The sequence below is a fragment of the Daphnia carinata genome, chromosome 1 (assembly GCF_022539665.2).
Source record: "Daphnia carinata strain CSIRO-1 chromosome 1, CSIRO_AGI_Dcar_HiC_V3, whole genome shotgun sequence".
NCBI classification, from domain to species: Eukaryota; Metazoa; Arthropoda; class Branchiopoda; order Diplostraca; family Daphniidae; genus Daphnia; species Daphnia carinata.
Genome location: NC_081331.1, coordinates 3,480,357 through 3,506,979, shown reverse-complemented (window position 1 = coordinate 3,506,979; position 26,623 = coordinate 3,480,357). Strand labels below are relative to the sequence as shown.

The 26,623-nt window shown below is 40.8% G+C and overlaps 2 protein-coding genes across 7 annotated transcripts in view; both read left to right on the top strand.

Annotated features, from left to right (window-relative positions):
* LOC130692213 (thrombospondin type-1 domain-containing protein 4-like) overlaps window positions 1-22,270 on the top strand; it is a 62,066-nt gene extending 39,796 nt beyond the window's left edge. For all 3 annotated transcript variants that reach the window (XM_059497690.1, XM_059494092.1, XM_057515291.2), the window contains 12 exons: window positions 12,488-12,692; window positions 16,252-16,418; window positions 16,498-17,110; window positions 17,694-17,948; window positions 18,115-18,244; window positions 18,578-18,785; window positions 18,949-19,125; window positions 19,259-19,417; window positions 19,654-19,833; window positions 19,961-20,102; window positions 20,226-20,459; window positions 20,580-22,270. In XM_059497690.1, the coding sequence (XP_059353673.1) occupies window positions 12,488-12,692; window positions 16,252-16,418; window positions 16,498-17,110; window positions 17,694-17,948; window positions 18,115-18,244; window positions 18,578-18,785; window positions 18,949-19,125; window positions 19,259-19,417; window positions 19,654-19,833; window positions 19,961-20,102; window positions 20,226-20,459; window positions 20,580-20,695 (2,586 nt within the window). In that variant the 3' untranslated portion in view covers window positions 20,696-22,270. The remainder of the gene's footprint in view (window positions 1-12,487; window positions 12,693-16,251; window positions 16,419-16,497; window positions 17,111-17,693; window positions 17,949-18,114; window positions 18,245-18,577; window positions 18,786-18,948; window positions 19,126-19,258; window positions 19,418-19,653; window positions 19,834-19,960; window positions 20,103-20,225; window positions 20,460-20,579) is intronic.
* Window positions 22,271-23,487: 1,217 nt separating this feature from the next.
* On the top strand, window positions 23,488-26,468 carry LOC130692468 (sex-lethal homolog). 4 transcript variants are annotated; one of them, XM_059494188.1, is made up of 6 exons: window positions 23,488-23,624; window positions 24,216-24,596; window positions 24,666-24,841; window positions 24,903-25,016; window positions 25,076-25,236; window positions 25,500-26,468. In XM_059494188.1, the coding sequence occupies exons 2-6, from the start codon at window positions 24,408-24,410 to the stop codon at window positions 25,748-25,750; spliced, it is 891 nt and encodes a 296-aa protein (XP_059350171.1). In that variant the 5' UTR covers window positions 23,488-23,624; window positions 24,216-24,407; the 3' UTR covers window positions 25,751-26,468. The 4 variants fall into 4 exon arrangements, with proteins under 4 accessions (XP_059350171.1, XP_059350177.1, XP_057371566.1 ...); XM_059494194.1 differs by having other exon boundaries at window positions 23,496-23,636; window positions 25,503-26,468; XM_057515583.2 differs by having other exon boundaries at window positions 23,496-23,636.
* Window positions 26,469-26,623: the final 155 nt, after the last annotated feature.

Sequence of the window (26,623 nt, the reverse complement as noted above, 5' to 3'; positions counted from 1 at the left end):
CGATGACATAAGCTTGCAATCTGCGTGACAAGGTCTCTTTGGTTAGCTAAAATGTCTTGTGTAACAGCTTATCTGTCGTGCGCAAAAAAAAAAGAAAGGAAAAGAGGGGATGTTTCCTTCTTTTATAATCTAAAGAGTGCGATGTTTGTAACGTGCTCTAGTTTGAACATCTTCTCGTTGGACACCTCCCTTGTCGTTGTTGGCTATCTCGACGGCCACTTGACGATAGATGAATAGGATTGTGATGTAAGACGGCTGTAGCCCCGCAGATCCGGCCGGTTTCTTGGCCGTCGTCGCATCTTCAAGACCATGTCAAAATGAGATGGGGGTCGGCTAAAACAAAGAGGAGCCGTTTTTCGATTCTTTTCTCCCCTTCCTTCCTTCTTTTTTTTTTTTTTTGTTTTTTGTGAAGAATCTTGAGTGGTTGTATTCAACACCCGTCAAAACCGCCAGTTGTGCAACTCAACTTGGATTTTCTCTTTCTAACTCTTTTTCACGAAGGCAACGGCGGCCAAGTGGCTGTTTCCCGACTTCAATTGCTCGGCGGCATTTTTTTCAGCCGCAAAAATGCCGCCATTGCAGACGTATCGTGTAATAACCAGCAAACATTTTTTTTTTTTTCCCTTTTCTTTTTCTCATTTAAATTACAGCTCATGTTTCTCTCTGGCTTTTAAAAAAGAAAGCACAAGTCAAACGAAACAACTGGCGACGTCAGAAGAGGTCAAAGACATCCTTGTTTGATTATTGATTACATGGGGTCAAGTCTGGCGCGTTCTTTTTTTTTTTTTTTTTCTCTTCCAGTAAGCGAGACTAAATCTCTTGGCAAGTTTTATTTTTTGGAAAAAAAAGAAATGGCTAAGCGTGGCTCTCAGCAAGACATTTGCCCACTTGCATCCTGAAAAGAGTTCATAAGTAGAAGACGAGTATGTCGTTTATTTTATTTTTTTTTTCTCAAATAGGTGCAGTCTCCTTATATAAGAAACATGGGAAAAGACCGGTTGGCTTTGAGGTCTTGTCCAGCTGAGCGAGAGAGAGAAAGAAAAAGAGTTTATTTATATATTACTGGTATTTACAAGATGCCTAATCATTCGTGAATCGAATGGGGAGAAGAAGAAGAATGATTCATGAACAAGAAACGGACAGCAAAGATTTAGCTGGGAACCTCTTTTCTTTTCGAGAGATAGAAAAGACAAACTGATGGCCAGCAACACAAAGTCGTCTGGTTCCACTAGCCAGTTTTGTTTTTTGTTTTTTTGTTTGTTTTTTTTTGCCTAAAAAAAAAAATGAAGCTAAAATCTTTTTTTTTTTTTTTTTTTTTTTTGGATGGCTGCATGTTGAATAAGCGCGTGTAACAACAACGGGAAATACACAACTAACAGTCGAGGAGGAAAAAAGAAAAAAAGATAGGCTTTTTTTTTTTTTTTTTTTCTGGCACAAGAATAGAACTCTTTTGTTCTCCTCAATTCGATAGTTTGTTTTCGAAACGCACATTGGCGTACCCCGTTCTGACGGAATTTCATTCTATCAGGAAGAAGAAGAAAAGAGATAAGAGATAGAAGAATAACGAGACACTACAAAGAACCACGTCGTTTCTATAATGTGCAGACTTGTTTCTTATCGCCGCGTCATTGCCAATGCCAAATGCTTTGAGACTGCGGTTAGGTTCGTCTTCTTGTTTTTATTATTCTTTTTCTCGCAATGCTCCTTTTTTGTGGTACGTTTCGAGATGCTCCGACTCAACAGATTGTCACGAGCGAATCTTTTATTTATTGTATTCAAATAGATTCTTCTTGTTCTATTCTCTTTTTTCTTTTTTTTTTTTTTTAAATATATTTATTATACGCGCTATTGTTTGCGACCGCCGTATACCGAACATTGGCTACATTCGTTTCCATAGAAAAACAAAAACATGATGGAGCGCGAAAGCCAATTGCATCCGTGTCTCCGTATTTATTTTGTTTGTTTGTTTTTTTTTTCGTTCTGCCCATATACTTTTATGTGGCAACTTGCAGTTACTGCCCGTCTTTTTTTTTTTTTTTTTTTTTTTGAGTCATACACTCCCGCAGTGCGGGATCGGTTCGTGACAACAAATACTTGGCCCTTGTAAAATTTAAAAAAAAAAAAACAGGATTACCGATATCCTGTTTGTATTTATGATTTGTCGATTGTTATTGACACATGAATCGCCATTTTGATGGATGGAGAAACATGTTTGGACAGATTGGCAAACTCACCAAATCGATGTTTGCTTTTTAATCCTGTCGATGGAACTTTGTACGATTTGCATGATGTATTCGACAGAAATTATACTTTGTGTGGCACGGTTGTTGTGCAGACACGCGTGCAGTTTGTGTCGTCTGCTGCCTAGACCCCTGTCACTGAGCGATTCACGCTAGCGATTGGACATATATGGCCAATCAAAAAGAGGAAAATGCGAGGCGAACAATCCCCTCTTACTCCATCCATTTTGTTTCCCCTGAACGCAGATGACAATCACCGGGAACGCGTGACAGGTTTTTCTTCTTCTTTCTTTTGTTTTGCTTCTCGTTTGACTGCGTTGGTCGTGAAGAAGTGGGCGGAATGATGACTGACATTGTCGCACAATGACTTTTCATGACCTTTTTCTAAGTTGCTATTGGGAAACAAAAAAAAAAGAAATATATACAGTATATACAGTATTCTGGGAGGGATACATTGCGTGAAGCTGCAGCGTGTCGGGAATTTTAAACCGAGTGACAAACGGACCCATTGTCATCCATCATTCGATTTATATAGCGATGGTATAATCTCTTGGGTGCTGTTGTTTTCCGTGCGGCTGTAAAGCAAACGCGACAACAGCCCACACCATAACGACCGTCTCATTTTAAACTTTTTATTTTTGTTTTTAACACTTGCGTATAATAGGACGCGTTTATTTTATTTTATTTTATTTTTTTAAAGAGAAACGGTGAAAGTTGGCTGTATATAGATGTCCCTACCGATTTAAAGTCGCCCCCAAAAATACATCTCGAAATGATATAGAATACGTGACACACAAGACTCGTGTGGGTTGTGAAGAGCATTCAAATTTGTGGGGGAGGACATTTTTTTTTCTTTTTTCAGGGTGTTCCTTGTTCACGTTTTTTTTTTTCCCTTCTTTTTGTTCACTCTGTGTGATATTTCCAAATGAATTTATGACCGTTTCTGGAATTCTCTATTTCGTCTGTTTTATTTTTTCTACCGTTGCAAGGGGGTGGATTTCCCCAGATTTCCAACGGCGTCTACAACACTTTTGTTATGTGTCGTCAACTCGAAACCTTCTTCTCTCATACTATATGAGTTGAGAAATGGGGTCTATCGGCTCCACATGGAAATGGACACACACACACACACACACAAAAGAAGTATCCGTTTGTTGAGTTATGACCAAACTTTTTGAGAAGAGAAAAAAACGCGCTGGCAGAGTCTGGGTTACCATAAGTTGGTCCCCATCGCACGTAGCCCTTTCAATAAATATATATATATAATTTTTTTTTTTGTCTTCTAACGGGTACAGACGGGGTCAAGCCCGTCAAGAGTGTCGATAAAGCCATCAAGATATTTTTAGTCCCGTATTGTCTTCTTGTTTAAAGGTGAGGCAAACAAGAATCTGAAAAGAAGGAAAATAAAAAGAGAAGTCAAAGGACTTTGAGTCTGAAGCTAAGCGGGAGCTGTCCGTTTCTCTTTTTCACCTCTACTATCCTAACCCCCCCCCCCTTCCCCTGCAAGACTTCATATCCATTCACGTTCAAGTAGACGAACTGGGGGGGGGGGGGGTGCATGGGGCTGTGCATCTCCAACACCGTTTTGTTGTTGCGTCTTTTTCTTTTCTTTTTTTTTTTTTTCAATGTAAGACGTTGAGTAATGGCTGCAAGCTGTGCATGGCGAGGGCTGAACTTCTGCCGCTCTTCTTTTTTTTTTTTTTCTTTTTTTTTTTACCTGACACAACAGCAGCCTCATTCTCTTTTTTATTTCTTTATTTTCTCTTCGACGTTCCCATCACCGACGCTACTTCGCCCCCACATATATCCCCTCCGTATCAATGAGTGGTGAGGGGGGAAGGCGCAAAGAGCGTCTTGTTTTTAACCGACGTGTTGGGAAAAAAAAAAGACGCGCGTGCGTAGCCGTTCGGCTTTTCTTTTTTTTTTTTTTTTTTTTTTTTTTAAAAAAAAAAAAAAAAACCTTGTCTGCAAGCCGCATTGGATAACACGCAGTTTAGTTATCGCTCAACAGTTGGAAATGTTGCAACTGACGAAAGAAAAGGCACAAAAAAGGGGGTTCATCTTTTTTGTTTTAAATCGCAAATAAGAGAAAAAAGACATTTGAAAAATATCCTATTGTCTTTCAATTTTGACTTGGTCCCGCGGGACTTTCAAAGATTTTTCGTTTTTTTTTTTTCTCTCATAGTGCCAAACTAATTACGACGGTACTTGGGTAATAATAGGTCTAAATTTGGATACGTTTATTTTCTTCGTTCTTTTTTTTTTTTTTTTGATTCTTTTTAATGAGCGTTCAACGTCGCTGTAGCGTGCGAACTTCTCAGAATACACCGCTGAACGAGTTTTTCTAGTTTGGCAGGGTTTTTTTTCTTCTTCTTTTTTGTTGCGTGCATTGTAAATAACGATTGGTATACACAGTAAATCACGGCTTTTTCTCTGTCGGTGTATCTATTTTCTTTAATGACGTGTCATTATTCTCGCGTTTAAAACAAACATACACATTTAAATCGTTCAAGAACCCGACCTAGTTCCTTACGTTGTCTGCGTTCGAACACGCCTCGAAAAAAAAAAAAAACAAGAATCTTTTTGTTTTTCTTGTTATTCTTAAAACATTTTTTTCCCCTCTCTTTTTTTTTTTACGTATATATTTTCTTTATCATTGTTTTCTTCTCTCTGACTGTTGTATGTACCTGGTGTCTAGGTTACCATCAGAAAAAGGGGGGAAAAAAATTCTTGTAATATGCGCATTTTGTGAGGGGCTCACCTGTCAGAACGTGCTGCCCCAAACTCATTACGCAGCAGCAGCAGCAGTTTCTTCGTATGCAGGAGGCTCACATAGCGACCCACTGGAACGTTTTAAACGGCCTCTCGCTATTAAGGGTAGCTTATAGCATCTATTAAAAAGGGTTACGCTTGCTCCCGTAGGTTCCTCGTTAAATCTCCCAAAACGTTTCTAACCCCATTTCGTGTGTGTATATGTATGCGTGTGCTGTCGATAATGTTCCACCCCTTTTTAATTTAAATGAAACAAAAATCGTCGACCGGAACTCTGAAATGTTTCGCTAACGAGCCGATATTTGTTGTGTAGTCAGGCAGTTGTCAGTTATGCGTCATTGACATTGGAGCGAAACGCGCGTCAACATTCGACAGTGGCCGTGCGTTTGTGTCGTGGGGTCCGGTGTAAAAGAAGACGGTCGAATTCACTTCCTGTTAAGTGTATTTCCTGCGAAAAACAAAACGGCCGTTTTCAATGACGAGTCAGTTTACAAGACTCAAAGAAAAATGTCATGAAAGTAACATTTATTGTTTATTATTTGTTTGTTAAACTCGATTTTCATTTTAAATTTTATTTGCATATTTTGTTTATTGCCAAACTATTGAAATTCGGCCTCTTGATTTGTCGCCATTTTCCTTACATGCGTTTGCCACTTCAATAGGCACCAGCAATAACGATGATTCGAAGCTCTTTTATTACTTGACTGTCCCATTCTCAGGCCATCGGCGGTCATCAAAAACGGCTATTTTGCATAATTCATTGGCTCGTTTTCACGCGTCTTGTTTTGTTTGACGTTCGCGCACCACGCGATCGGCATTTCACAACGGCACACGACACTAAAAGAAGAATGAATGAAAAATAAATTAAAACAAACCATTGAATAAGGGGATGAAAATAAAAAAGGGAAAAACAAAGTAATAAGGATCTATCCGTTTCTTCTTTGTTGGGCTGGGCTTTTTGTTTCATGTTTTTATTTTTATGCCTTGCCCTGTTTGTAGCACTCTCTCAAGTCTGTCACTCGAGTCGTCGTTCCCCCCCCCCCCCGGTCTTTCCACTTTTTAAAGGGCCTTCACGTTGAATGATAAATGGGAAAGAAATTTTCAAGCTATCGTCGAAAACCGTCAATGGGAAGAAACAAAAAGAGTTAAATGTTGTGTGTGTGTGTGTGTGTGTGTGTGTGTGTATAGGCTTTCAGAAATTCTACGCTGTCGGCTACATCACAAAATCAAGGCACACACACACACACATACACAAGAAAATGCGCTGATTATGCATTAGAGATTCGTGCACGACACGCACGGTCCCGAGACTCAAAACGTGACAGTCTCACTCAACCCCCATCTAGAAGAAAAAAAAATGGATCAATTTCACAACGATCTTGTGCGCTTTCCAACTGTTGTATAATTAATGGAAACGCTTTTTTTTTCCCCTTTCGATTCTCGCCTTTCATTTTTGTTTACGTTTTGATTTTATCCATTGACGTTGTTCGACAACAACGAAAAAAAAAAAGAAAAAAGGACGGATTGAATTCCGATTTGCCAGTGTTTAACCGCAACCCTCTGAATTGTCTTATTATTTTTCGTGTGGGAGGGGGGGGGGTAGACTGGGACGAGGCTGTGTTGACAAACCTGAACAGCGATAATCATCAGAAGGAATCCCTTAACGCCCTAGTCTGCGGACTCTTGTTGCCTTAGTAGTTGAATTCTTTCACCCATGTGTCACTCTTGCGTCACTGTCTAGTAGATGAAACGATACCCCCAAGAAATCAAGGCAATAGCTGCGTACAAAATTAAGTGAAGCAAAACACTTGGATGTGTAAGATTGAGGAAAACGGACGCATTCCGATTGACGTGAACGCACGCGGCTGGAAAGGGAAATGCAAACAGATGCGTAGTCGAAACAAGTGAGAGATGGATTGATAAACGAATAAGAGGACAGTCGATGAGACCTTTTGCAGTTGTGTTGTCATTGAGGTTGAGTTGTTTTAAAGGGCCAATCAAGCGGTCACGCATCTCTGCACGCTACTAGAATTTGAGGTGGTCGCGTATGTAGTCAGATAGAGACGATTGTGACGTTAAATCAACAGCTGCAGAAAAGAAGTTGGATTCGAAAGAAAGAAAAGAAAACGATTTTTATGTTTGCATTAATGCACATAAAAAAAAAAATAATAAAAAATCAGTTGGCATGAAATTACTCCCGACAGACATGACAGGTCCTAGCTTCCTCTATACGCATTGACATAAGGGGGGATGGGGCAAACGCTGTGTCACAAGAGTTTCAGATCATTTTTGAAAGGACACATCGATACGAGCCCGAAACAAAGTAAACGCCAAATTTTGCTTTCTAATTTCATTTCAAAATCAAAAGCTTGATTTTTTTTAATTTGTCGGGGGACTCCCCCCTTAATTGTAATTTCTTGTTGAAAATACAAGGCCAGTACGCGATACAGAAAGAATTAGAAAACGACAGAAGAGAAGGACGAGCGACTGGTTTGGCCGTACACATATCCGCCTATAGCACACAGTGCTCATCTTGTTAGCTTTCTTCTGTTTCTATTTACCTCTCGTCTCGTTCCTTGTTCCCTCTCTCGCACTCTCTTTGCTCTTTCTTCATCACGTTAAGTGGCCACTTATCAAAGAGCTTTGCTGCTGCCCTCTGCTGTTCTTTTGTTTTCCACTGTGGCGTTTAAAAAAAAAAAAAAAAAAAAAAAAGACTCCACTAGACAGACGAAGTTACACAATAACCTATCATGTAATGTAGGCAAAAAACAAACAAGAAGCACAGGCCAAAAAGAAGAGAAAAAAAAACGCTTATAGAATGTCTTTTGGATGTGCTGGAATGTCGAGAAGAAATACGGAAAATCAATTCAAAACTTTCTCCTTTTTTAGTGTTGTACTCGATCTTGGACTTGAGGTAGAAATGACAAAAAGAAGGTGGCCAGGAGAGAGAGAGAGAGAGAGAGAGAGAGAGAGGGGGGGGGGACAGCAAAACAAACAAAAGAAAAAGAATTAAAATCAATAGGAAGTAAATTTATGACAAATGAATATGTGATGAGATTGCTGCTCTCTCCTTTTTGCTTCGTGTTGGTGGGTCGAATATGTATGTTGGCATATTTTTCGTTCTACACGTTTGTGGAACCCATCAGTGCCAACCTGCATCTAAGACCTTGGTTAAGTTATGATGGCCAATCGGCCAGTGTGTGTGTGTGTTTCGTGCGTGTTTAAAGCACACTCAGTTTCCCAACACACATTCGTCTCTTTTATTTCTCTCGCTTTACATTTCTCCCCTTTTCTTTTATCGTTTATTCTTTCTTAGTTTTCCTTTTTTATTTTTACATGTTGTCGTTACCGTACTTGTACATTGCTGCACGTTTTCTTTAAAAAGACGAGTGGTATTAAGCCTACTACACGTCATAATGGAAGAGGATGAAAAGACGAAAAAAAAAAAAAAAAAGTATATGAAAGTCTGGCTTGGTATCACTTGTTGGCATCTGGCATTGTCTCGATCGTGTCTTTTTTTTCTTTTCTCTTCTGCCTTTTAGTTGTGTACTCTTTTTTTTTTTTTTTCTCTCTGAAAGAAATCAAAGGCAAACATCTTCACTTGATTCTTCCTCCATGTGTGTGGTTGCGGGGGGGAAAGAGTACCGGAGTTCGTTTTGACATATCATCAAAATAATAATACCAATAGGAAAAAAAAAAATAAATAAATAAGGAATTGCGGATGCTTTCACGAGAATGAGAGAGATAGGCATCGCATTCATGTATTCCAACCTTGGGAACTTTGAAATAAACAACAACAACAAAACGTTAGGAAAAAAAAAAAGAACAAAAATTGAAAGCCAGGTTTTTCTTTTTTTTTTTTTGCGAGCCGGTACTGGACAGCTTCCAACTCAGCGAATGGTCTGATGATGAGGTCAACATCGTACTATGGAGAGAGAGAAAAAAAAAAAACACACGGAAACAAAAAGAAAATAGGAAAAATAAATGTAAGGAAGGAGCGCCATGGAGCGCAACCGACGCTGCCGCCATCACCGCCGGCACAATATACCATCAGAACCGCCGCCGCCGCGCATATTTAAATTGATGATGTCGTCTCGCATCGAAAGAAATCAAAGTGACTCAGCAAACGGGTAAAGAAAAGCATTTTGAACAAAAAAAAAAAAAAAAAAAAAAAAAAAAAAAACCCTCCCGGCCCCCCAAAAACCCCCCCCCCCCCCCCCCCCCCCCCCCCCCTAAGCGTGTAGTACCGCTGCTTCTTCTTCGTGTGCCCTGTGTACCTCTCTATTTCCACCTGAGAAAAAAAAAAAAAAAAAAACTCGCTTTCACACTGGCGAGTCCTTTTTTTTTTTCTTTTGAATTTCATCTGTGACGTACAAAATAGGAGGACAATAGAAGGAAAAACGTCGGCATGTGAAATGTCATGACGCCTAATTTGGGATCTGTTTATCGTGAACTTCGTCCGTTCTGGCAAGGCGAACGTTTTTGCGAACAACATCTGTGGAAAAATGCACAGAAATTGGATTTACCGGCGATTCTGAATTGCTATCCCCCAACTGGTAAATAGTAGCAGTAAAATGCCATAAATCTTTGTTAAAGAATTTAAAAAAAAAAAAAAAAAAATAGAAAGTGTTGCGCAAGTTTGCCCAAACACCTCGACTAAAAGATATCCGATCCATCGTGTCGACATTCCACACACACACACACACACACACACTTTTCACGTATAGATTTGGATAAAAAGACACGCGCACGCGGGTTCCAAAACACAAGATGAACTACTGGCATTTTTTTTTTTTTGTATTTCAGCTATGGTGATAACCATCTGCCCATACTAGCCATTGAATAATCCATCACAACATTGTGAGGATTGTTGTCTCTCTCCCTCGCCTCATCTCTCGCCCTCACTGCCGAGGGGTTGCGTTTCTCCCTGTTCTGTGGTGGGCCTTTTTTCCGTCTCTCTGACCTGGTGTTTGCCACTTAATTAGCTCTTCTTGACTGTGAGATGGATGAGCTCTCTACCACACATTCGTCTCCTTCTGAAATAGAAAAAAAAAAAAAAAAAAAAAAAAGAAGTCAAGTCTATCGCATCCGGGTTTCCCTCTCTTCACCTCGTGCACATCTGCTTGATCATCAGATTAACGATGGCCACTGATTTGATGACAAGCTGCCCAATTCCTATCCCGCGCGCAATCCTCTGAATATTCTCCTTGTTATGTTCGTTTCACTGATGAATTGCATTCTCTGTAAGCTGTCCAGTTCGTCATTCCAATCCGGATCGATGGTCATCATTCCCCAGCTGTTCCGTATGCTCCCCTTACTGTTTATTTCGTAAGAGATTGGGGGAAACAGATAGAAATACGAACCTTGTTTTGATGGTTGTCCCGGTATTACGCACCGATGATCATCATCCTCCTCCTCCTTTTTTTTTTTTTTTTTTTTTTTTTTTTTTTTTAAAGACCAACTGGGTGATTATAGGGCCTCGATCCAAAGTCTGATGAAGTGAAGAAACGAATATTAATAGCTTCCTATTTTTGTTATTGCCAAAACTTGTTTTTTTTTTTTCCCCTTTGGCGGATGTTTAGTGCGTAGACGGAAATAGGGGTCATACGCGGAGAGGAAGAGAGAAACGTGCCATATCCATTTAGCGCAAACCACCGTATCAGTAAAGGGAAAAAAAAAAAAAAAAAAAAATAGGGAGCTTGTTTTTGGATATTTGACTTCTAAAGCTTAACCCCATCGCCAGCCAGTTGGTGATTCATTTTTGGGTTTTCTTTTTTCTTTTACATTACCACAAATCCCGATTGGTAAACACACACACACACACACACACACACGGCGACGTGTTGTAGCGATCGCGGCCGGGAAATGAATGTTTTGCTGTGCATCATGAATTATTCATAGCTTTAGTGCCAACACCCCTGAAGGTTATCCTCCCTAGCTTATAGCTTAGAATTTTTTTTTTTTTTTCCTTCTCTCTCTCTCTCTCGGTATATTTATAAACAAAGCTCTCAACACGACGAGAACGAAAAAGAAAAAAAACCTATATCTTGGAAAAAGAATTATATAAGAAGCTTCTCATTTGAAATAACAATTATAAGCGATAGAGAAATTAAGCCTGGCGGGGGATTTTCGACCGCCCTTTGTATTACTAAAACATTTATGTACGCAGCGAGCAGTAGTAGATTACAACACGGCGAGAAAGAGAGAGAGAGAGAGAGAGAGAGAGAGAGAGATGCTCTTTTCCTCGTTAGAGGCGTGTGTGTGCAACTGCCACGGAAATGAGTAAATTAAAACTGGCCGAGCGTTTCTTTCTTGAATGGGCTTTTGCCACCGTGATTGCTTCACTCTCTCTTTCTGGGCGTTCGTGAACCCTAGGACGAGATACGACCCACTCTTTTGCGTTCGTCGTTTAATAGCATACCAGTTGGTTGAAGAACAACAAAGTTATTCTACATTTTCGGTGGCCATTTCTCACTTTTTTCTCTCTCTCCCCCCCCCCCCTTCCCTTGCGTCTGTTTTTGGATTTTTTTTTTTTTTTTTATTTCTCGGGAAAGAAAAACATTTTTGTATATTTTGTCTAGTTTGTAACGTATTACACAAGCGAGTGTGCCTTTCTCGTCGATTTGATATGTAATATGTATAAGATCAGCCCCAACGGGCCCCGAGTGTGTGTTTTGTTTGCATAAGAATTAACCGTGGCGTCTGTACAGTTGGAGACGTTAAAAAAAAAAGAAAACGAAAAGAAAAAGAAAGACGAGAAGAATAAGATAAGAAAACATACAAGCAACGAGAAAAACAAAACAAAAGAAAAAAAAAATGAATATATTGGCCTTTCATACCCACCACCTCACAGACTCTTGTCTCTTTAATAACTCGAGCCTAGTTTGAGTGGGTGTGGAATGGAGCATTCATCTCGGTGGCAGCGATGACCATCGCGTTTCAACATTCTTCTTCTTGTTTCCTATCTCCCTTTTTATTTTTATTTCGAGGCTTGTGTGTAGATCTAATTTCAATTGAAAATATTATCTCTCGAGGCCCGTTGCCGGATTCCATTCTAAACCAAATCTAAACCAAAGAGAAAAACGAAAAAGAAATCCTTGTGGCATTTAAACTGAACCAATCTTCGGCAGCTAGTCTACCGAATAGATTCCATCGAAAATTGGGTGCCCAGGTGGCTTTTTTTTCTTTTATCCAATCTCTTTATTTGGTTTGATTTCTTTTCCCCCTTGTTCTCTGGCTATGTTCCAGTGTGAACGTCGATTCCTTTATTTTTTTTTTTTTTTTTTTTTTTTTTTTTTTTTTTTTGCATAAATTATACGGTGGACAATGGCCGGTTCAGCAGTGCGGAAGCATTCACAGATTTTGTGTGTTCATCTAATCGTTTTTCATCCGTGTTTCGTTTAATTGTATCTTAAACGTGTTTTTTTTTTTTTTGTTTTCTTTTTTTTTTTTTTTTTTTTTCCAATGAAAACAAGACGATCGGCTGCGATGGGATCGTGGGCTCGGAGAAGCGGCCGGATGCCTGCGGAGTGTGCGGCGGCAGCAATTCCACTTGCCAGATCGTCTCGGGCATCTTCACGGAGCCGCAGCTGCCGCCCGGCTACAACCTGGTGGCCCAGTTGCCCAAAGGCGCCTGCCACGTCAACATCACCGAATTCAAACCCAGTCGCAACTATCTAGGTAACTACTACTTTGCATATTTATTTATTTCTCTTTTTTGCCGCTCTCGACTATGTGTGTGTAGAGCAACTTGTTGATGGCGTCGAAGCTTTTAAAAAATAGGCAAAAGCGCCCATCATCGTATGATCATCGTTGACACTCTGCTATTCTTCGCATCATCATCGTGACTTTGAATTGCCGTTGCGTGTTCGGGCTGATGCGCGAGACAAGACGTTGATTTACGTAGACGCGCTCTCTTTTGTCGCTCTCTTCAAATAAGCTACTCACGCGGGAATGGCGATGAAAAAAAAAAAAGAAGGGGGAATTTTATTTATTATTTTTTTTTTTTTTCAAACGTCATGACATGTCGAGTTGAAAATCTCACCAAGCGACAACAGTGTATACGTTCACCTTTTTTTTTTTTTATTGGTCGTCTTCTTTTCTTCTTTTTTCATCTGCTGGCGCCGTGGAATTATTCACGAACGTTTTCTTTTCATTGACGTGACGTGCGGGAACAGTGTGTCGCCACGTCACGCGGCAGATGTTCTTGCTGTGCCCCGACGCGCTTCCAAAACTTGTCGGCGGCGTTCAGCAGAGGCTTGTCGGCCCTCATTTCTCTCTATCTTCGTTTCTTCGCCCGCTCTTTCTGTTAACAGCCAAAAGACAAGAACATAATCGAGAACACAGCAGCGGCGTGAACGGCTGATGGCCATAGCACGTACAATAGCACACACACACACACACATATACACACACGCATCGACTTAGAAAGCGAGTTTTATTGCATTCACATTCGAATTATTTTTCGATTCATTAATGGGACATTGCCGCCGACAGATCATGGCCGTCTGGTAAGAGTTTGGGGGGGGGGGGGAGGATTCAAAGATGAAGATTCAGTTTCTTTCTACACACCTTACACACAGTCACAGTTTTTTTACAAAAAAAAAAAAAAAAAGACCGCCATTTCGAATCAAGTTGTGACTGTACAGCTTTTTTTTTCTTTGTATCATCTGCTTTGTATGCCGACGGTTGTGATGTGTCTTTTGTTGGACGCGGGACAGGACAGCCGGGCTCATTGTATTCCTTACGAGAACTAACTATCGCTGTGTGTAACTTTGATAGTTTTGTATCCTGAGGAACAAGATTTTCTTTTTTTTTTTTTTCATTCGATTCCAGCAGCGACCACAAGGTTTACCGCCGTCCGTTTCAAACGTGTCCCCGTGATTCTGCAATATTTCTCTCCTTATCGTATTTTTTTATTTCTTCCATTGGAATCTTATCTTTCGTTTATCTCGTATTTTCATCTTTTTCCTATTCCCCCCCCCCCCTTTTTTTTAATTGATGACCGATTTCTTGGTGGTTTCGAGCGCTTGCTGGAGACCTAGCGATCGCAGCGGGTTGTCAACTTTAAAGGGCATAAAAGAAGCGATGCAATCTATAGAAAACAACAAGAGAGAGAGAGAAAGAATGAAAAATAATGGGGAAGCAAAAAAAAAAGAAAGAAAAAGAGTTCAACTGTTCTGTCGTTAATCAATGGCTATTGGTTGAGAGTTCAGTCCATTAGTAATGATTTTCGCTTTAGTATTTTTTTAAAAAATCATCATCATCGGAAGTCTGTCGTCATTGAGGACCCTATTGTATTGATTTGAGGCCGATTGGCTGCATCGCATACCATCGGAATAAAATTCGACAATAACATATTCTAGCGTAATGTTTTAACAACGACGGACGACGATTATCGTGGAACTAGAAATGTGATGCGTCATCCCCTTTTGCGCGCTCCTTTTGAATTTCCCACCTGTTTTACCCTTGTCGACGTGCGCCTCTCCATGATACGTCCTTTTCGGTAATGCCTTGGCCGCACTTCGTCCCGACCTCTTCATTATTATTACCGATCCTCACGAACGGACGTCCATTTCTTTCCTCTTCATTGTCAGTGATATTTTTAGATCTAGTATATTTAAATGGGCAAAAGAAAAAAAAAAAGGAAGAGTTCGTTTCGATTGTAGACAACCATCGTGTCTGCATATTCGTTCGTGTTATAACGCACGGCGTGTTGGGAAAAGATTGGCGACTCGTAACGAAACACTGGCCCATGTAAGGTGATACGCAGCCATTACGGTAATCGCTGGCAGGGTTCTATATAGAAGTAGGGAATTGTTAGTTTGGGTGGTTCTCGCGTGAAGCGGCGGGCACCAACTTAAAACCCCCAAAAACTTGCATTAGCATCGACCTCACAACGAGCTCACGCCGACTCGGGGTCACCGACTCCAATAGATTGGCTTTCACTTTGATCGGGGCAATCCAATAAATATAGTTTTTTTTTTGTTTTTTTTTTCTGCCAAGACCTTTTGCTTTAAAGCATTTCCTGCCATTCAAATTGGGCAATTAAACTCTGGGCATCGTTGAACAGAGAAGAACGATTTCCACATGTGTTAAACGCGCACGAATCGCTAGCATGCCTAAGAGCAATGACTGTTCCGCATACTATTTAAATGGCCATATTGGGCGTTTGGTGAGGATACATATCAGTGCGTACGTGTTACACAATCGGTTGGATTGCGATCTGATCCTGGCGTCAAAACAAACAAACAAGAGACATTGATATTGGCTGTTGAGGAGCGTTACACGCACGCACATTGAACGACGATGCCGATACATCTTGTCTGCTTAGATGGCGATTTGGAAACACGGTCGATGAAATGGCCAACATTCGACATTGTTGAATCCTCTTTTCATCGTTTGTTTTTCCTTTCTCTTCGGTTGGCCTCGCTTTTAGGATGCCGTGCAATCATGTGACCAGCCTTTTGAGATTATTGTTGCTACTGCTAGTGTTAGGTTGTTGTTGTTTTTATAAGTGTCTAGCACGAGATAGGGATCAGACAACGGGCCAGCGAATGGACAGCACAAAAGGAGGAGAGCCATTCTTAAAATTTAGACTCGGAAAATAAAAAAAACAGAAACCGAATTTCGTAGTCTTGTCGTTGGTTGTTCACATATCCTACGGCGTCGGAGGTGTCCGATTACATTACAACGTCCCAGCCCATAAATCAATGAGTCTCGCGCAAGGTGAGAGAAAAGCGAAACACATCAGATAACGGGAAAACTTTGAGATCTGATCTTTCTTTTTTTTTTTTTTTTTTTTTTTTTTTTTTTTTTCCTCGTTTGTGAGTCATCGCATTTGTAGCTTAATATTTACATTTTTTTTTTTTTTTTTTTTGCTCTCGCCACTAAAAAAAAAATCCATACCTGACTGATTGTCTGTGCAATGACGAGAGATTGGCCACGTCGCCTTTTTCGGGTCATCGTACCAACAGTTTGTTCGATGAATTGGAATGGGCAACTCAATTCTCATTTGCTAGCCATTCGTGGCGTTTCGTTCTCGTTCGCCTCCCGCACAGCTAATCTCATCACGCGGCGTATAAAATGAACCCTATCCGCACATCATCACGCGGCGAAATAGTTTTTCTTTTTCTCTGTTATAACCGAGACAAACATCATTATGAATGCATAGATATTATAAATTGGCAATCAAAAGACTTACCATTCTTTGGTTTTTTCTTTTCTTTTCCTGATTCAGCTCTAAGGCGTTCCGATGGCACATTCGTCTTCAATGGTAATTGGGCCATCAACTGGTCAGGCGAGTATCAGGCAGCCGGCACCACGTTCACCTATCGGCGCCAAGACGCGTCCACTCCCGAGCTGATAACCACACAAGGACCATTGACCGAGCCCATCGATATCATGGTATATTTCAAATTTGTCCATGCGAAAAATAACGAATTCAAAGAGGACAATCTTTTAATTTTCCTATTTATTTGAACAGGTGATTTACCAACAAATCAACCCCGGTATCAAGTACGAGTACATGCTACCTTTGGGAGTGGCCAACAATAATCTTGTGCCACGCCCTAGTAATTCACCAACACCTACGGTACCGGCCACGTCTTTCGGCCAAAGCGATTTGCTGAACAGCGGTCCGGCAGTGTCATCAGCTAATGTTCCAGCTGGGCGATATCAACTAGATGGAGCGTCCGGCTCGCCTATTTCACCTGGTGGCACGAACTTTTTTGGCGCTAACCCACCACCGCAGCAGCCGCCGCCGCCACGCAGCCTCGGCTCCGAAGGTGGATTATTTCAAACGATTCAACAAGGTTCTTCCGCCGGATTAGGTGGAATCCATCAACAAGTTCCAGCATCCGGACCGTCGAATTATCCGGCCAGCAGTGGCAACTACCCTGCCTCGCTCAGTTCCAGCGGCAGTTTGGCTACGTTGGGCATTGCCGTACCCTCCAACTTTGATGGTTCTTCTTCCGCCTCGTCTGACCACGCCAACACCAATCAAGCTTCTGCATCCAGCGGAGACGGTAGGAGCGATACGGTTGTCCAAGCACCTGCTGTCCTGCACAACAAAGAAACGGGACGATCATCACATCATGGTATTTTTTTTTTCTCCCCCTTTTTTTTTTACTCTGAAATTTTTGGGGGGTTTTCTCCGAACTTGTCAGCTTTCATAACCGTCCTTTTTGTTTTTTTTTACAGCCTATAACGTATATAAAAGTTGATGGAATCACCGATGTGTTGTGCTATAGCTTCTGCGTGATGTTTGTTCACGGTCGTTATTTTTCATGGCGTATCCAGTGTCGTGCTATTTTAGATTGGAGAGGGTGGGAAAAAGAGGTAAAAAAATAGGGGGGGGGGGGAGTCGTAAACGGATTTTTAATGGGTTGTAGTCCCAGCGGATGTTTGGATTTCTTTTTTCCCTTTATTCCTTCGGCTGAGTCTTTAAAAAAAAAAAAAAAAATTCCTCGGCAAAACGACTTTTGATTCAGAGGCGTTTCAATTGAAAACCGAAAAAAATAGAAAGAGAGTTTGTTGATCCTTAAAAAGCTCTCAAAGTTTTTTTGGCTGCTGGTCGTTTACTTCAATCTAGAAACACTTAAAGAGACGCACGCAAAATGATTTACATCTATCCTTTTTAATGTTTTCAATATCTTCTTGTTGTTATTTTCGACTTCTTAGGTGGCCGGACATCGAATAAACGGCGCCAGCACGGACACAGAATTCACAACAAGCAGAGCGGAGGAGGAGCGGCTGGAACAAGTTCATCTGCGCCGGGCGAACAAGGCAAACTCGGCTCTCCGGAGCTGCAGGCGATCGACCCCAACGCTCCGACGCCGCCACCTCACCGACGCGGACCACGTCGCCATTCCAACGGCAAGAGCTTTGTCTGGAAACAAGTGGGATTCTCGGAATGTTCCAAGACTTGCGGAGGAGGTAAATCGAAAAACAAAAAAAAATTATCAAACGCATAAAAAAAAAACAAAAAAACACGTAAATAACTGCGTGGTATATTTCACTTTAACGACCGTGAATTGTTTGTATTGTAATGGCATTCTCTAATGGAACGTTTTGTACGGCTATTTTGAATGATATTTGGCAGGTGTGCAACAAGCGCTGATTGTTTGCGTCAGAGACAGAGATCAAGTGCCTGTGGCCGATCATCGTTGCAAAGAAGAAGATAGACCACCGTCGGAGACTGTCCGATGCGGCCCCAAACCGTGTCCAGCCGAGTGAGTGTAACCTTTAGCTTTTGAGTAGCTCGTATAAGCGGTCAGTAATAAAATATACAATTCAATATTCCTGGAAAAATGATGGAACAGTTGCACCTTCTGTTTGAATTCCAAGCTGAAATTTTCTATGTAACTGTGACAGCAGCTTTTGAAGTATTAGTCTTGCACGTCTGATGTTTTCTAAAAAAAATAATAAATATGAGACGCTATCGCCTTGTATGGAATCCTTGTCTTGTTCCATCTACGACCTCGTCTCTTTTTTCGTGTCGAACGGAATTTGTTTGGTTTTTGGTGATGAACGTTGTGTGACATTCCTCTTCTTCTTTTTGGCAGATGGGTGCTGGGCGAATGGACCTCGTGCAGCGCGACGTGCGGCGACGGAATCCAGACGCGCGATCTGACCTGCAAGCAAGAGATCTCCGCCACGTTGACGATGAGAGTCAACGAGGCCGCTTGCCTCAATGCAGCTCCGTCGGTTCCCAGGGTACGCAATTGCAATCTGGGCAACTGCGCCAAATGGCACACCTCCGAATGGGGAAAAGTAAGCAACAAACGTGAACATTTACATTTCTCTATTTCAACTGCATTATCGTACGCGAGACTTGTCTCGTTTCGTGATTGATAACTGACGAACGTGAATTGAATGCTTTTGCCTTGTCGTTATCTCACCTCCTCTTTTTCGCTTTTCTCTTCGTTTTATGAAGTGCACGACCAGTTGCGGCAAAGGCATGAGACACCGACGCGTTTTCTGCCAGGGTTTTGACGGCCGAGACGTCGGCGAATCTGACTGTTCGTCAGCTGAAAGACCGGCCAGCAGCGATATTTGCGATATGGGCTCTTGCACGGCAAACACCTGGTTCTTTACCGAATGGTCCGGCCAGGTATTTCATTTTTGTTTTTCATCTTTTTGTTTTTTGTTTGTTTTTTTTTCACGGGAAACACCTTTGTATTTCGCGATTGCGCAAGAATCTCTGCATTTCAACTTGAATTATTGCTTTGTCGGTCGATTTGCAGTGCTCGGAAGAATGCGGCACTGGCATTCAAACGCGCAAAGCTCACTGTTCTAGCAACAGTGAAATGGATTGCGATGTTAGCAAGAAGCCCGACACATCCAGGACGTGTGTTTCAGCGAAAGATTGCAGCGGGAAGTGGTTTGCTGGACCTTGGTCTCAGGTATTTTTGTTGATTTAGTTTATTTGTTTTTTTGTTTTTTTTTTTTTCTTCATTTCGTTGCTGCTCCTGACGTCCGTTATTGCGCACGTGTGTTGGGAAGAAGCCAACACAAAATAAATAAAACCAAAAAGAAATAATCGTAATAAATAAAAGAAAGAAGAAGCCTAAAAAGAAGAGAATGGCCTTTACCTTACTTGTCGTCGTTTCTAATTATTTTTTCCCCAATATTATTCCAGTGTTCGGCAACTTGCGATGAAGGAACCCAAACTCGGGAGGTCATCTGTCTGACGTTTATGAGAGGTCAATATCGCGTAGGACTTGATATGCAATGCCCGGCTCGCGATAAACCCAATAACACAGCCCCATGCAACTTGGGCAAATGCCTTCCGCAGTGGTATACGACAGACTGGTCCGAGGTATGAAACTAATCTGTCATTCTTTTAATTGTTAACCGATAGAGCTGTCGGAAACATTTTGGAAACCGGAATCCTTTCCCTAAATTTCCGTTGTCTCTTGTTTGTCATTTTTTAAATATTCGATTAGTGTTCGGCTACATGCGGAACGGGAGCCCAGCGCAGGGAAGTTAAATGCCTGGACTCGAATCAGCTGCCATCACAAGACTGCAAAGAGGAAGATCGACCGCTGCTTCGACAGGCTTGCAATGTCCGAACAACTTGCAACGAAGGTATGTGCCTTTGAAACTCGTTTTGCCCGTTTTGAGGTATTTATCGTTACAAGGAACTGAACTATTCGTGCTATTACTTTAATGCGTGTTTTGTTTACATTTTTGGTTTCTTCTTCATTTTAGTGCCAGGCAATGAGGACAGCACGATGGAAGCACAGGACACACCGGTCATTAGTGTAGAAAGTAACCGCAATAACGAAACTGAAATTCCTGAACCGGTGAAACCGAGGAAAGCAGCCAAACTTCCCAAATCCAGCAGCACAAGGATTGCCGATAGTACCGTAACAAACGTGGTGACCGTAGCTCCGGCTAATGGCGGCGAAGGAGTCACGCCAGAAGCCAGTGCATCAGCATCGGGTAAAATGCCAAGTTTTTTTGTTTTTTTTTTTAGTTCTTTATATTTTTTAAAAATTCGTTTTCTAGTTTCGTTGTGTTCGTATTTTCATCAGCTGATTTGACCGTCTTCTTTTTTTACAGGAGAGGGTTGCTCAGACAAGTTCAAAAATTGTCATTTGGTTGTGCAAGCGAGATTGTGCAAGTTGAAATACTATCTCGTTTCGTGTTGTGCTTCTTGCTCCAAACCGAAGACGTGAATGGCGCCAATCGATAATAAAATGGGCTTTGGCATACGACAAAAGAAGACATAGAACGAAAGAATTTAACGTGCTGTCGTCACACATAACGAAAAAAAAAAAAAAAATCCTGATGCTCCTTTTTCTTTCCCTTGTTCCGCCATCCTCTTTTTTTTTTTCCTCGAATCATTGTGAATATGAAAACAAGAACAAGGAAGCGATTACCCTCTCCCCAAACTTTTTTAATTTTAGAAATCTTTTGTTCTGTTGTCGACTTTTGTGTTTTTTCTTTGTATATGTGGATAAATAAGGCCGTGATTGCTGTCCGTTCATCAATTATGGGAGTCTACTACGAACAAAAAGAAAATTGGAAATCGTGCGTGTCAGGTGGTGAATTCGGTGCACAATTAAAATTATCTTGCTTTTTTTTTTTTTGCGTGAAACAGCGACAGATTGCTGGAATCGATTGCATAATAGTATATCCAGCCGGCCAGAGAAGCAAGACAAGTGCGATGAATAGTGCCATACAAGGCGGACAAGACAAACTTTTATGTTGCGTGACAAATCCGACGGGATTCACGCGATGCGGCCAATCGTGTACCACATGCGGTGTTTCCTTGATTGCTATTTTCTGTGCCGCCTTGTTATAAGCTTTGACGGTGATGAGAAGAAGAAATACTCGACGACGTGCTGGGCAGGATCGAGTCGACTGGACCGACAACTGGCCGCTTAGTGGGACTACACTGGCAACTGTTTGAAACAAGAGGAGAAATCAATCATTCAAATATACGTTCGTGTTCCAATAATTTCCTAACCAACTTATTGTTCATCGACACAAAGCGATGCTCCCCTCTTCTCCCCCCTGAAAAAAATATGGCAAAAAAACTCGTGATTCGAAAAGAACAAAATTTTCGATCTTTTGAGTTGAACTGCATGTAATTTTTTTGTTTGTTTGTTTGTTCCATCGTTTCCTGTTTCCTGTACTAATTCCACGAAAGAGATGGCGGCTAATCGGCACTTTGCTATTCTTGGCAAATGACACATCACTTGCCCGACATCTCCTGTTCACTCCCCTAACCGAAGTTGATCTTTTTATTTTTTTATTTTTTTGTTTTTGGTTTTTTGGTTTTTATTTTTTTTTTTTTTTTGGTTTTTTTTTTTGTATGTTTTTTTTTTCGGTTTACTTCTCGTTTTCCAAGTGCTGAACTTTGTATTTTGTATTTATTAGCTTTCAGGTAGATTTAGCAATGTGGATTATGCTGACATTTATTATAACCCCGCCCGTTCTCTTTTTGTTTTTTTAAATCCTCGATACCATTTTCACCAGACGCCAGTTCATGTGTATTATTTGTACGACATCATTTTTTATTTTATTTCAATTTTTTTTGCTTCTACATGTCTCCGATTGTAAAACTTACTGGAAAAAAAGCAAAGAAAATCAACCAAACAAAACAAACTGATTTTTTGATGATACAGAAAAAGCTTTCTCCGTGACTCCGCTCCCTATTTCTTAATGCATCTTCCTCCTAAGGTATGTTTTAAATAATTTTGATTATCGACAATGGTTACTGTTAATATCAGATGGAAAACCCTGAACCGAATTGAACAAATTTTCTTAGAAATTAAAATAGTTACATATTAAAGTTAGGGCATTTCTTCAGTATGTAAACTATCAACACTCAAATGAATACCATGTGCTGGCTGAAGCATTCTGAACGAATTCAGTTGTGCATCTGGAATTGGTTTCGGGAGATTGCTTAATGAAGGCAATAGAACGAGAGCTAGGTTTTAGCTGATTGCAAAAAAATTGTTGGCACTTTCGGAACAATATAGAGATGGAATATAATGCGTCAGCGCTGAGTTAACTTTGTGTGAACTGGTTAGATATGATCAAAGTGGCAAATTTGGTTGGGTGCAAAGCTTAAAAGCATTTTTGGGTTTTCAGCAAAACCAAAGAGTATTCTAAACTATACACTAGATGGCAGCTTTTGAAGCATAGGCTATGTAGTATGCATAGTTTTGAGGAATCTTCGCATCAGCCTGCCACCAAGTGTTCAGTTGTGGCGTACCCCTTTCCTTCTCTGCCATAGCTGATAATTTAATCATAACAGAATCCAGAGGAATAATGTTAAACTTAATTTGCAACCCAATGTCTATCTGCATTTCACCTCACCGAGTCTCACCGAGTCTACTTCATAAGCCAAACTTGGCCATCTTAAAGAAAGAGGGATTTTTTAACATCAACGATCTGCCATTAAAATATATGAATATGAACTGCACCTTACCCAGGTTAATTATCTAATTTATTGTGTTGAGTTTTCTTATTTCTTCGAGAATCAAGAAATTATTAAAAAATGTTAGTTCTGCATATTTACATGAGCCGCGTCAGTCATCTCTCAGAGGGCAGTAAGATCGCCAATTTCATTCTAAAACTGTGGGTAATGGCGTCTGTTTTTTTCGGCTATAGTTTGATAATTTCTTTCAGATAACGGAAAATAAATTTTGTAGACACAACAAATTTCACAGAACGTATTAACAAGGCTTATGTTTAATTCGAGTATATAAATTCTCGGGGATCTTCGAATATTTTTGGGTAGACAGTTCCAATAGGAACCCTAGGTTGACGTAATTCGTAACTCCGTCAGTAGTAACCAGAGCCAATCCGAATCAGTCTTGAATTGTCATACCAATTTTAATAAATATTAAACTTTTATAAATTTAATTTGGTTTATATTTTATAAGCATTTTTTCCTAATATGTATTTTTATTTAGTAAAAATAACAAATACTAATTATACGATACGACATTATTTTCAGATTTTTAAGAAACAAGAATCTGGCAAGGCTGTAGCTAGCCCCCTATCGACTCATCGGCAATTTTTCCCTAGACCTGAGAGCAAGAAAAGAAAACCCGGTGTCGTCTTTTCACTAAACTTTCTTTCGAATCAACGGTAATTTACGAGGTATTTTATCATTACCGGATTAAGTGTATAACGTGATAGAGTCACTGCCATAACTAGACTCTTGTGTTGCATTCCATTACATTTAAAGATTGAGGTACGAAGCAAAACAAGGAAGGCTAATGCTGTCGACCCTTCACATGTGCGTTGGCCATCAACGACCTTGCCCGTCCTCCAGATAGTGTTTCACTAAGATTTATATTATAGGTAGCTATTTTATTTAGTGGCAAATCTACATTACCATTCCACTGAGCTAAGCTTAAATATGGGCTCAAAACAGAGTTGATAAGAAACTGTTTCCTTCTACTTGTATCCATTTGCATTAACACATGGCAGTGTTTTTGAACTACATAGATTTCGTAAACTGTCACCATTAGTTTCAATTCAACCGTTGTATTGTACAATGTTTTTTGTTTTGTAATGGTTAAGAAGGCTGTAGTTGCATACCTTTTTTAAACGTATGTGCCCTGCAAGAGGGCATCATTGTTAGTCTCTTAAAACTTATCACATCAAATCACACCAACTGTCATCAGCATTGACGATTGTTTCACAGATTTGTGTTTGGCTCTTGTTGGAGAACAGGTGCATCCGTGACGGGGGGCTAAGAGAACTCTCCAAGCCCAGGCTTGTGGCAGGCGCTTTTATTTTATTTTTTGTTTGCCTTTTTTTTGTTGTTGGCCATCTCCCGCCTGCGACGGCCAGGCTTTTGGGCGTGAGAGAGAGAGAGTGAGAGAGTCTAACAAAATCAAACAAAGCCTAACCATACCGTGAGAGATGGCATCGGCTACTGGATCTGATCACACCCCTTCGTCCAGCCCAAATCCTGGTAGTTCCGGGGACGATTCATCGCGGACCAATCTGATCATCAACTACCTGCCTCAGAATCTGACGGAGAGCGAACTCTTCAAGATGTTTGTCACCATTGGCACGGTGACAAATTGCAAAATCATGCGAGATTTTCGGGTAAAGTCCAAAATAATTTGCACATTTTCCATGTTATACCACTAATGAAATCATACATTTGTCTTCTAGACTGGATACAGTTACGGCTTCGGTTTCGTCAACTACCAAAAAGCTGACGATGCTATCCGGGCAATTCAAACGTTGAATGGGCTTCAAATCCAAAACAAGCGTATTAAAGTATCCTACGCTCGACCGCCTGGTGAAGACCGAAAGGAAACCAATCTCTATGTTACTAATCTCCCTAGGTAATGATATATTGATTATTACATCTGTTATAATTTTAAAATATGTTTTCCTTGCATACAGAGACGTTACAGAAGACGAATTGACAAATATATTTTCTGCCCATGGAAATATAGTGCAAATGAATTTACTCAAAGACAAAATCACTGGTATGCCCAGAGGCGTGGCTTTTGTCAGGTAACTGTTGCTTGTAAAAGTAATTTATGTTTATTTTATTCAAAATTTGTATCCTTCAGATACGATAAAAGAGAAGAAGCTATGGCTGCAATCGAGCATCTAAATGGTACAATCCCGCACGGCCGTACCAACCCCATTAGCGTCAAAATTGCTGAAGAACACGGCAAACAGAAAGCAGCCTATTTTGCTGGATGGGAAGCTGGGAGACAGCAAGCGCGACGTAAGTGCATTGTCATACTATTTTACATAAATATCTTAGGACATTATGTGATTAGCCATGAGAAACGAAGCAGACACCTTTCTTTTATTCCTTTATGCAATGGATACCTGCTGAAATTTAAAACTCCTGCTAGTTTGAAGCGCCAAGCTTCGCTGATCGAGATAACAAAGCATCTTTCTGTTTTACTTACCCTCGAAAATGAATCCATTTTCCAGCAATTTTCTTGCAGTACGTGTTTTAATAATTCCATGTACTCGTCTCAGCAGTTGGCAATGTTGGAGGACAACCCCAAGGGGGCATGGTGAGCCACGGCGGACATGGCGGGCATGGTGGGCGAAGCGGAGGAGGCGGTCACTACAACGCAGGTCTGCCGTTAGCTTCTCGACCCCCGAATGCTCCCGGTTTCGTCCACTCATCGGGCATGGGCCAAGTGCGGCCGGATAAAGGATCCAATAGCAGCCGTTACAATCCGATCGGTATGGGTGGCGGCTATAACGTTTACAATTGGAACTGAAGACAAAGCAAATGGAGGGCCCGATAAGATGACGGAAGATTTAAAAAAAAGAACGGAAACTAAATTGAACTACCGACTGCAGACGAATGAAAAAACATTTTGCAACGCCATCGTCAGTTGGAGGAACATGATGTTTTTCCCTATCTGCTTGTTATCAATCTTAACTGACCTAATTATCCCCTTCCTTCCTCCACCTCTACATCATGCACCTCCTTTTCTCCTGATTTTTTTTTCTTTCTCGGTCGTCATTTGGCTAAATGGTTGGGTTTCCGCTCGTGAGGGATTTGCGTCTGACTCGAGTCTTCGTACACATCTGTGTTCCCCATCATGATTTTCTTTTTTTCTGCATCATTTATAATCTAAACTCCTTGCCTGCAAGATTTCCTGAACGCGTGTATACCTACCCAATTCACTTCATTCTTCTCACGGCTTTTCTTGGCCGTTTTTTTTTCATGCTTTCTAGTGGTACAGAAGATCGTTTATCATATTTTGACTCCCATCAAGGTCCAGTTTAGTTTCATGTTATCTGGTTGGTGATTTTGTTTTTTTTTCTCTTGCTCTCTTACTCCCTTTTGTCTACGTCTGTCTTCATGGCCCACCTTACACTGTACCCTTCTCTCCCTTCCATATCCCAATCGTTTGTGACTGCAATCATTTGCCAAAGCGTTGATTACACTTCACCAGTTACAACGATCGTGAGAAACTGATCACATACAAACGTGGTTTTATTCCCAGTTCATGTAAACAAATTTCAAGCGCAATTTAACAATTTCCTAGTATTCGCCTCCAACAATGTCTAGGCCTTCATACTGTGCCATACGTTCTGGTATGACAACAGGAAGGAGTGAATCGAAGTACTAAAAATTGACCAAC

Excerpts from the sequence above, each read along its gene's own strand:
- LOC130692468 (XM_059494188.1), top strand. The coding sequence starts at position 24,408 with ATGGCATCGGCTACTGGATCTGATCACACCCCTTCGTCCAGCCCAAAT. Across the intron at positions 24,597-24,665 it reads AAATCATGCGAGATTTTCGG|ACTGGATACAGTTACGGCTT; the intron begins GTAAAGTCCAAA and ends TTTGTCTTCTAG. Across the intron at positions 24,842-24,902 it reads TATGTTACTAATCTCCCTAG|AGACGTTACAGAAGACGAAT; the intron begins GTAATGATATAT and ends CCTTGCATACAG.